Source organism: Coregonus clupeaformis, chromosome 4 (genome assembly GCF_020615455.1).
Source record: "Coregonus clupeaformis isolate EN_2021a chromosome 4, ASM2061545v1, whole genome shotgun sequence".
In the NCBI taxonomy this organism is placed as follows: Eukaryota; Metazoa; Chordata; class Actinopteri; order Salmoniformes; family Salmonidae; genus Coregonus; species Coregonus clupeaformis.
The window spans coordinates 18368577-18379605 of record NC_059195.1 but is presented as its reverse complement, the minus strand read 5'-3'; the positions used below and the strand labels follow the sequence as shown (position 1 = coordinate 18379605).

At 41.1% G+C, this 11029-nt stretch overlaps 1 protein-coding gene across 2 annotated transcripts in view; it reads right to left on the bottom strand.

The window, feature by feature from the left end:
- Positions 1 to 985: 985 nt before the first annotated feature.
- The window catches only part of LOC121552069 (potassium voltage-gated channel subfamily H member 7), a 54111-nt gene continuing 44067 nt past the window's right edge, over positions 986 to 11029 (bottom strand). For both annotated transcript variants that reach the window (XM_041864744.2, XM_041864755.2), the window contains 6 exons: positions 8724 to 8929; positions 6734 to 6830; positions 6359 to 6583; positions 4797 to 4953; positions 2991 to 3174; positions 986 to 2788 (listed from right to left, as the gene is read on the bottom strand). In XM_041864744.2, the coding sequence (XP_041720678.2) occupies positions 2528 to 2788; positions 2991 to 3174; positions 4797 to 4953; positions 6359 to 6583; positions 6734 to 6830; positions 8724 to 8929 (1130 nt within the window). In that variant the 3' untranslated portion in view covers positions 986 to 2527. The remainder of the gene's footprint in view (positions 2789 to 2990; positions 3175 to 4796; positions 4954 to 6358; positions 6584 to 6733; positions 6831 to 8723; positions 8930 to 11029) is intronic.

Below are 11029 nucleotides of genomic sequence, written 5' to 3'. Positions count from 1 at the left end.
CACTCTGGGAGGAGGACACAACAGAGTTGTCAACCGTGATGGCGAGATCATGGAACGGGCAGTCCTTCCCCGGGAGGAAGAGCAGCTCCGTCTTGCCGAGGTTCAGCTTGAGGTGGTGATCCGTCATCCACACTGATATGTCTGCCAGACATGCAGAGATGCGATTCGCCACCTGGTTATCAGCATGGGGAAAGGAGAAGATTAGTTGTGTGTCGTCTGCGTAGCAATGATAGGAGAGGCCATGTGAGGATATGACAGAGCCAAGTGACTTGGTGTATAGCGAGAATAGGAGAGGGCCTAGAACTGAGCCCTGGGGGACACCAGTGGTGAGAGCACGTGGTGCGGAGACAGATTCTCGCCACGCCACTTGGCAGGAGCGACCGGTCAGGTAGGACGCAATCCAAGAGTGAGCCGCGCCGGAGATGCCCAGCTCGGAGGGGGTGGAGAGGAGGATCTGATGGTTCACAGTATCAAAGGCAGCAGACAGGTCTAGAAGGACAAGAGCAGAGGAGAGAGAGTTAGCTTTAGCAGTGCGAGATGAGTGTAGCTCGGTGGAGCTACCTGTACTTTGTATTGCCGGGGTATATTTTCCCCGTGTGCCTGTATTTGTTCCAATGCGCCTGTTTTGCGCACTGGACTGTTGACGCTATCCAGCGTAACTGTGTACTACGGAATAAACTCTGTATTCTGTGATTGACCCTCCTGCGCCTGATTCCTTCAAATCACACTCTCACTCCTGGCCAATAAACAGTTCCATGGCTTTTATGTTGCAGGCCTTTTGGTTGTTGTTTTGCCAAATAGGGCCTACCTGTGAGTTCCTAGAAAAACATTGCATTAAGTTCTGAATTCCTGTGCATTAGCGGCATCAATATGAAGAGTCAATGCTTTACACAGGATGGTTGATGTGCATTGATGATGACCATCCATTAAAAAATTATAATATAAAAGACTTGGTACACTTGACATTGTATTAAATATACTTTATATTCCTTGAAATAGGCAAGGTAATTAGCTAAATCAATTGTACTCTATACATTGTATCTGTAATCACTTCAGAGCAGAAACATTCCAATTATTTGTAGTGGGGTGTAGAAAGTGTCAAACACTGAAAATGCATCAAAAACATAAGTGAAAAACTAGACCAACTAATTAATGTTACTCTATCCGCCTAGTTTGTGTGAATCAGGCCAATTTACACAAAAGCTTACTAAGGACTTTACCATGTATTTACTTTCCATACAATACCTAGGCTACTCATTTCAGGGAATGTTCATATAGGTGACAGCTGACAGATGACATAATCCATATAATAATAAACAAATTCATTAGTTGGAATATTGTGATCATATGTTTACTGCCTGCTACTCTGGTGTATGTGTCCTTATTTGGGAATGGACTAATGTGACACACTCATTCTATAATTATTATACAGTAATCATGGAACTTAAATCCTTCCACCGCTTGAATGTTTTAGTGCTTTGGACATGCAGGTATACTGTTTTGTCTTCATAACTTTATATTGAAGAGAAAGCAAGGGCATTTGTAATCCCATATGTTGTAAATATTATAGTACAACATTGATAATGGATGCTAAATGCATGCATGAGACAAAATAATTGCATTGCTGAGTATTCAAGCAGCTTTTAGTGCAAAATACATTTCTCCACAAAAAGGTATGGTGGACAAAATCTTTAGAAAAAAGGTCAGCCAATTGGAAGTTCTTCAAAAGTAAATGTTTTTGTTTAATTGTATTGCTCCCATATTCAGGACAAACATATGCTACCACTAAAATTTCAATTGCACCCCATCCTTTAATAATGTATTCCTTAATAAATAAAATGAATGTACATATTTGTACATGTCTTTCCTATAAGATGTTATTAATGTGCAATTACTATGAGAGCAGAATACATTGGAAAACAATGTGATTTAGTTGATGTTGAGAATGAGCAGTGTGAGGCTACATAAAGATACTGATTTGAGTTTTGGATTTAGTTATAGGCACAATACCCCATCTATATTTCCTGGGCCTATTGATAAGCTAACATTATATCTCTGCATGTGTTACATAACATGTAATACTATGTATGCATAACCATTTAGTAAAAGAAACTGTAATCTAAAACAAAGTCTGAAGTATATGGACAATGCCGTTATCATACAGTATATTATATGCTACTTTTGGTTCAAATAAGCAGTGCAAAATAATTTACATACTAAGGTGAAAATAAATGTACTGCCTTGTAAACCTACCAACATCACACTTGTCTGTCAGAGGTCTGAATCAAAGCTACCATGCAACGAAAACAATCTGTCATTCACAGCCTATCTACCTGGACAATCATGTATGGTGTCTTTGTTGCTGGCAGTGTAACATCAAGGGTGTGCATGTACATCATTAATAATGCAAATCATTTCAGGAGGAAAACTACAAGATACTTCACATATTGCAATGCAATAAATAGTGAGTGAAACCCTGAGTCACACTTCAGAGAAGACAGGCAAACAGAAAATAAGAGATCTTGCTCTATGGCCTTGGAGGTCCTGGGTCTGAGACTGGCCTATGGAGTCCTGTGTTGGGAGATGATGAGTCTGATAGTGGAGAGGAGTCCTCAATAGGAAGAAAGAGAGATTTGGAATGTTGATGTCCTGCGGGTTTGTTCTGTGTGTGTCTTTGTACAAGCAGTACCGTAAGGCTGTCCTCTATGGGTGAATCATCCATGTAAGCCAAGCCTGACAGCAAGTCTTTGGATTCCTGATGGCTCCTCTCCAAGTTCAGTTCAGGACTCTGATAACGTAAAATAAATAACAGCAAACACACACACACACATTTCAACGTAAGTGTGTGCTTTGACCATTAGAAAGTACCTTAGAACCCTTGGAGTCGGTCATCACTTTTCAAATATGATATCCATTCCATGTTTAAAAAGTCTTAGTCCTTGATTTCCATTGTCTGTTTGTTCTGTGGAAATCAACAGTTCAGTACGTACTTGTGATGATGAATGGCTGAAGCAATGGCTGCTGGTCAAAGCAGCAATTGGCTGGACCCTAACAGCTGGCCTTTGATAGTCTGGACTAGCAGTCACAGTGCTGTAGGCAGGAGGTCCCAGGGTAGACTGCTTCTGCAGGAGCTGCAGGATGGTCTGAATATCTGATGTCATCTGGGACTCCAGCCTACAAAAACAGAAGGCAGAAAATGAACGGCTACTCTTGGTTATAGGGACTGGAGGCTAATGGAAGATAAGTTCAACACAAATCAACAACCATACTGTCTCTAGGCTATCGTTGTTTTGTTTTTATTGTACAGTCGTTGTATGTGTCAAATTCTAGCACTAGGGGGCGCTTGTGATCTATGTTGACATTACAGTATCATCACGGTTGTCAATTAAATCAAAAGGCTTGGGAACATGTTCTATCGTCTCTCTCTCTAATAGTACTACCGATTCTCTCTCTAGGAGTCATAATGAATATTCAATAAGGGTGGGGTAACAATGTCTAGCTACCTCACACTTACACATTACCGGTAGTCATAATGGATGGGATATCCTCCAGCTGCTATATATAGAGCATTATCTGTGTTGATGCTGATTAATCGTTTTAATTGCCCTTAGCAGCCATCCGCCAATCAGAAATAGTGCCATTATGCACATGCTTAGTAAAATGCCTTCATCATTTGTTCAGCAGGCCGTCATTCTTGACACATAAGGGAAATACAAAGTAACAAGATGGATTCTCTGCCATTCAAATAATAGACAACCTTGTTTTGTTTAGTGTAATATAATAGCTGTGTTGAGGAGACAAGCAATTAGCAATTATTTTAGCGCTTCTCTCCCCCAATGAACGATGGTCGTTAGGCTACCGCTGAAATAGAGCCTAAATGGCGGAGACATGTTGCTAAAAACCACACAAACGGTAGCTGCTAACAGTTGAGTAAAACTCAGGGTCAGAAAGAGTGCACTGGATAATGTGTCTTTTTGGAGACAGAAAAATGGGCCACACAGATGCAGGAGCCCTCCAATGTGATGTCTCCTATTCTGTGATAATTCCTGCTAAAAATACTGTACCACCTGCTGTTTGTCTGTCTGCTCTTGGCAGCCTGCTGGCTGCAGGTGTGTTATCTCTCCTTTCAACCTGTTTGTCTGCCTCAGGATATAAAGGTTATTCAAATGTACTGTATTAATGCACATGGAACAAGTAGCCCAGTTACATGTAATGTTCACAGGGATGGAAATTAAGCTAGCCCGCTAGCCCGAGGCTAGTACTTTTCAAACCAGGCTGGTAGGAAATGTGCCAAACTAGCCCGAGATCCAGATCAAATGTTGTCTTTTCCATTATCGCATAGCAGATTTCAGACCAGACTACTTTTCAGACCAGGCTAGTAGGAAATGCGGTCTACTAGTGCCCAAAATACTTAAAGGAAAATTCCACTCAAACTATATTTTGGTATTTGTTTCATTAGTGCACTGTTGATACAGTCCCAATATGTTTTGCATGTCAGCAATCAAGTTTTCAAGATATAGAACTTTCAAAATACAGAAAGTGGCACAGTATGATGCGTTTTACAAATACAAAAAGCTAGCATTTGGGTGGTATTTTCCTTTAAGTTCCATCACTGGATGTTATCAAATTTAATTAATATCTCTGGAGAGTGCGTGCTGTCATTTTTCGCCTCCCTTCTGGCTCGCACATCTTTTTATTGGTCTTTATAGCTGGAGTGAAACTAGATTTTCATGAATGTTTGACATTACATTGTAGAGGTCAGAGATGTCCAAAGGTGTGCAGTACAGTAGGCCTACCTGTTCAAGTGCTCTTGGAGCTGATCTAAGCGTTGCTCCACCTCTCCGTATGTGATTTCACTGGCATCGTCGTCCTCGCCCCTCAGGTCCTGCAATTGTGCTGACTCATCCAGGTAGTCTCGGGGCTTCTCGCAGGCCCATTTGTCATTGCACAGATCTGGCAAGGGAGGGAAACACGCATCCTTTACAAGCTCACATGTGGGTCAGAGCACAGGTGCCTGGTAATCACTAAACCAACCAACCATTGAAAATAGAACACTATTCTATTCATCTTTGGGTGAAAAGCTGTTGTGTGTTGTTCCTTGTGTTTGTAATTTATTAGCCTAGCTAGTGTTTCAGGAGACAATGGTTTTCTATGTCGTGGTGGGACATTCAGGCTAACTCTGGTGTTATCTCTGCTAAACACACTGCTAATACGTGCTGTGTACACTGATTAATGCTGGTGTGGGTAAGAGCAGCTCTTTTATGATTTGAAACAACTGACAGGCTGATAATAAACTTTAATCACGTTTATCTGTTGTAGCAGGAGCCTTTGGGATGCCCAGACTGAAATACACATTCCTCTTTCTGTGGTCTCTATTGTAAACATTAGGCCATTCATAGAACAATGTGAGCCTATTGGAATAGTAATCATTGCGAATTCCACGTATGACTTAGTCAGCGACACACTGTGTGTGTCTTGTAAAGACGTGTGGATAACATTGATTTTTTCCATCAGAGCATGGAAATCAATTGCTGTTCTCCTACAGACAGTCATATACAGCCACCTCAGGGAATGCTGTAGGCCTATTTCCTATAAGGTATTACAATTCTGGGACGAGAACTAACTTGGACGTACCGTGCACATTTGGAGGGCGCGCATCTGTGCGAAAGCAGTGCAGCAGCTTTTCCTAAAGCCTCTAAAAAATGCTGCCTGTGACTTAAGCTGGTGAAAGAAGCTGCTCCACTGAGACTAGTCTTGGTACTCATTTCAGCTCCATGCACATGGCTTTACTCAGGGATTTACACTGGGGTGGGATTTGATTGATAGGCCTATATTGTCTTTGTGTCTTCGCTCCTAGCCTCCTACACAGGTGCATTTACTGTCTTACTGTTTCTGGATACTTCGTCTTGGACACACCCACTGACATCTTGGGGTGTTTTTGGCTGTACAGTACGTGGTACTTTTCGTCACCATGTAGCTGAGTCAATGACCAAGTCAGAGGCCTATCTTAACAGTATGCCTGTGACAAGACACTGATGGGGGATAAATGGATGATGTTCTATGATCCTCTTAAAAGGGATGTTTACAACAGTGGCCATTTCCCCACTGATATAAAGTCATCGCTCTTAGAACACAGTGGCCCAATCAATGACCTTAACAGCACGTGGTCCAGAGACCGTACAGCCCGTACCGTACAGCTCATTTCAAATCCACTAATGAACTGTAGATCATTTTAGAAAGTAGTATGAGTAGAAACATCTGATGATTAATGTGGGGACATTTAGTTCCCGTGCTCTAATAATTGACTTGGGTATTAATGTGTGAGCACAGAAAGGGTTATGATTGTATTGCTGCTCACCAATGTTATCATCATAAGAGGGAGTTTTCTCCATGATGTCTCCAGGGGGATTGGACTCGAGCCCCAGTGCAAGGTCTTCCACCGAGGGACAACCCTGGATGGCCGACCCCATGGACCTCTGCTCCTCCTTCCCTGAGTGTTTCAGGTCAACTGAAGTTCTCTTTAGGCACGAGTAGGACTCCCTCTCCCTCCCGGATTCATTTTCTGTTTCCTTGTTGCTTCCCCCTGTGGAATTGTAATCAAGACGAGGCAGTGGAACACACCGTGCTCTAGTGTTACAGAGAGAAAGCACTGAACTCCTCTGGGACTGAGAGAGCTGCTCAGTGAAAAATGACAAGAGGAAGCGCTCGTGCAAAGTATGGATACAGAACTCGCCTTTAGTTGGATGTGGTGTGAAGGAGATCCTTCTTGTGATCTTTGTGCTCTTAACGTCTTCCTCTGGATCTGAGTCACTAGCATGAGAATACGCGGCCTGCAACGATGGAAACATCAGAACATACAATCACTGAAACTAGGCCCACCTGGCTAATGTAATATCATATCATAAATATTACATCATTTGCTACAGCAACATCTAATTAAAGCCACAATGTAACATCTCTATTTAATAGCGGTGGCCGTGAGCATAGTAAATTAATACTAAGTAATGTCAATGTAGTCATATACCCTCAACATATACATTAACATAACATGTCATAACGCATAATTAACAACGTCATGCAATGACCTTTCCGAACACATAGTTAAGAAATACTTAAGAATACAGGGAGTGCACTTTTTAAATGCTATTACTGATTATATAACATTTTGTCTTACACAATCTCATATGGCAAATCTTATATTTTTTTGTTATAGTCAGGACTATTTCATTGTCAGAATATGCTACAGAATACTGTGTTTATTGACCATACAGTTTCGACAGAGGACCCAACAGGCTAGTGTTATGACCATGTGCATTGTCTGACATACACAAATATAAACGCAACATAAAGTGTTGGTCCCATGTTTCTTGAGCTGAAATAAAAGATCCCAGACATTTTCCATACGCACAAAAAGCTTATTTCTCTCAAATTGTGTACACAAATTTGTTTACATCCCTGTTAGTGAACATTTCTCCTTTGCCAAGATAATCCATCCACCTGACAGGTGTGGCATATCAAGAAGACGATTAAACAGTATGATCATTACACAGGTGCACATTGTGCTGGGGACAATAAAAGGCCACTCTAAAATGTGCAGTTTTGTCACACACCACAATGCCACAGATGTCTCAAGTTTTGAAGGAGCGTGTAATTGGCATGCTGACTGCAGGAATGTCCACCACAGCTATTGCCAGAGAATGTAATGTTTATTTCTCTACCATAAGCCGCCTCAACGTTGTTTTAGAGAATTTGGCAGTATGTTCTTCACCTGCAGAGCCACCCGGACAGCTGATGAAACTGTGGGTTTTTGCGCAACCAAAGAATTTCTGCACAAACTGTCAGAAACCGTCTCAGGGAAGCTCATCTGCGTGCTCATTGTCCTCACCAGGGTTTTGACCTGACTGCAGTTCAGCGTCATAACTGACTTCAATGGGCAAATGCTAACCTTCGATGGCCACTGGCACGCTGGAGAAGTGTGCTCTTCATGGATGAATCCCGGTTTAAACTGTACCGGGCAGATGGCGTGTATGGCGTCGTGTGGGCGTGCGGTTTGCTGATGTCAACGTTGTGAACAGAGTGCCTCATGTTGGCATGGGATTATGGTATGGGCAGGCATAGGCTACGGACAATGAAAACAATTGCATTTTATCTATGGCAATTTGAATGCACAGAGATACCGTGATGAGATCCTGAGGCCCATTGTCGTGCCACTCATCTGCCCCCATCACCTCATGTTTCAGCATGATAATGCACGGCATGTACCCAATTCCTGGAAGCTGAAAATGTCAGTTCCCAGTTCTTCCATGGCCTGCATACTCACCAGACATGTCATCCATTGAGCATGTTTGGGATGCTCTGGATCAATGGCGTGTTCCAGTTCCGCCAATAATCAGCAACTTCGCACAGCCATTGAAGAGGATTGGGACATTCCACAGGCCACAATCAACAACCTGATCAACTCTATGCGAAGGAGATGTCGCGCTGCATGAGGCAAATGGTGGTCACACCAGATACTGACTGGTTTTCTGATCCACGCTCCTACCTTTTTTTAAGGTCTCTGTGACCAACAGACGCATGTCTGTGTTCCCAGTCATGTGAAATCCATAGATTAGGGCCTAATTAATGTATTTCAATTGACTGATGTCCTTATATGAACCGTTACTCAGTAAAATCTTTGAAATTGTTGCATGTTGCGTTTATGTTTTTGTTCAGTGTAGATGTACCTTGCCATTCTCGTCTCTGAGGTTGAACGTCAGCTCCAGATTTGTCAGGAAGAAATCTGCAAACTCAGGGTACATGTCAAGCACCTCTAAGAGATCATCTCTCTGTATGGTATGTAGGTCACAGTAACTCAGGGCTCTGACGTCCGCATTGGACTTCCCAGGCTTGGCGTACAGATGGATCATTTCTCCAAAGATGTCATTCTTTCCTGGTGAGTAGAGACAGAGAGAGAGAGAGAGAGAGAGAGAGATTGTAGATGAGGTTCTTCTTAGATAGAATTATCAGGAGAATACACCAGACAGGAGAGCTGGTATGAGTCTAAGTGAATAAAGGATGATCATATAATCTCAGAAAATTAGGAGAATTGCTCTGTGTCTGTCTGTGTGCAGACTAATGGATTGGACTGATGCAGAGGAGGATGGCCTGCCTGGGTTTGCCTTTTGAGGATATGAAAGTAGAGTGCCTATTCTGTCCGTCAGTCTGTTGTATATTTTTGTTAGTTTATCATACTACCGTCATCAAAATGTCATAATGTAAACACTTTTTTAAATGGACATACATCCATAATTTCAAAGCTCACTACATTGAATCACAAATAATTTAAAAGGCCATTTCATAGAGAATGTTACAAACTGGACTATATGTAGTAATTTACGTTTGGTAGTCTAAATTCAGTGTCCTTGTCTTTAACTGCCATTTCCCGAAAGTCAGACTCTTGTCACATGCCAACTCATTTTTCTCAACCTCAGAAGCATCTGCATTCACCAAAATGTGTGTGGTTATCCTTAGACATATTCTCCAGACTTATTCATAGGGAATTGTTGATATGTTTTCAAATGTATATTCTAGATGACATTAAAAAAAAATAATTAGGCACCAAAATTGCATTTTAAGTACCTTTCTTTAGTATTTTACAGATAGAAAGATGAAAAAAATATGTATCCACAATTTGGCTATGTGTAAGTCCGGTCCTGGAGTATCTTAACAAAAGTAAACCAAAATATTTAGGCTGACTTCATCCAGTGTCCCAAAAAATTATTTGCATGATATGCAAATATTTAATGAGATATGGTATAATGAACACATTAAAAAATATATTTGATTTGTGTCCACATTCAACTGGTAAAAGTTGATTGTGATAGGATTAAGGGAAAAAAATACCCTATTAGGGTGTGGTGCCTGGCCTTAAAGGGCATCTTAAGAGACCTTTCAGTGGTGCCAATTCTTAACAAATGTCAACCCCTGTGCAGCATTTTGTGTGAATGAGATGTAATAGGTTGCACTGCTGTGTGGCTTTAAGTGACTTATGAGGAGTGGTCTGCAGCCTTAGTGTTCCACCTCAGCAGGGACCAGACACCTCCAACATGGAAGCCTACGCATAGCTTTCACACCAGGGCTTTGTACCAGGGTTACAATAGAACAAAAGCCTACAATGGAATATTAGCATACAAACAATCGTCATTTTGGAGGTTTTTGGTTCTCAAAAGCATATGTTATACATACAAATTGATTTCCCTGTGGCTCATTGCAGTTTTACTTTCTTAAAAGTGTTCCCTGGGCAGATATGCTCTAGTGGCAGAATTAATTTAATTGGCTTTTGGAAGGTTGTTGTGATATATCAATGTATTGTTTCCAAATATGCGGATCTATGATATATGAATCTTCCAGTGTAATTCATATTATTGGTTTTGTATTACACAGCAGCTTTGGCCTGGTTCTGACCTTATTATGTCAGGTCTTTCATGTGATGAAAGATGCTCAATTTAATCTAGGCTTAGCCTGCAAAACCTGGTAGTCAGTGGGTTCCAGGTGTGATATTACTGTATGGAAAACCACTCGTTATTACTCTCATGTGTAGGCCATTTTAATAACCACTAACCAATATTACCTCAGTGCTTCCACTAGGATTTTATTCAGCAGCGGAAGTTCATTTCCTGCAATTCTGCACATTTTGCCATGGCTTATGCTGTGTTCTTATGCTATCTGTGTGACTCAAACATTATAACAAAATCGATGGGGGCCCCATGCCATGACATTTTTGTAATTTTAGATTCTCCCTGACTGTTTAGTTTTTATTTTGGTGATTGTTGGTTCTCAAAGATGGTCTCATTAAAAAATATATCGCTCCATTATATTTTCTAAATTTTTATTGCACTACTTTGCTTTATCTTGGCCAGGTCGCAGTTGTAAATGAGAACCTGTTCTCAACTGGCTTACCTGGTTAAATAAAGGTGAAAAAAAAAAAAGAAAAAAGAAAAATTCTAAATACTTTATATCTGGTTATAGTTGGTTAAGTTTACACAAACGT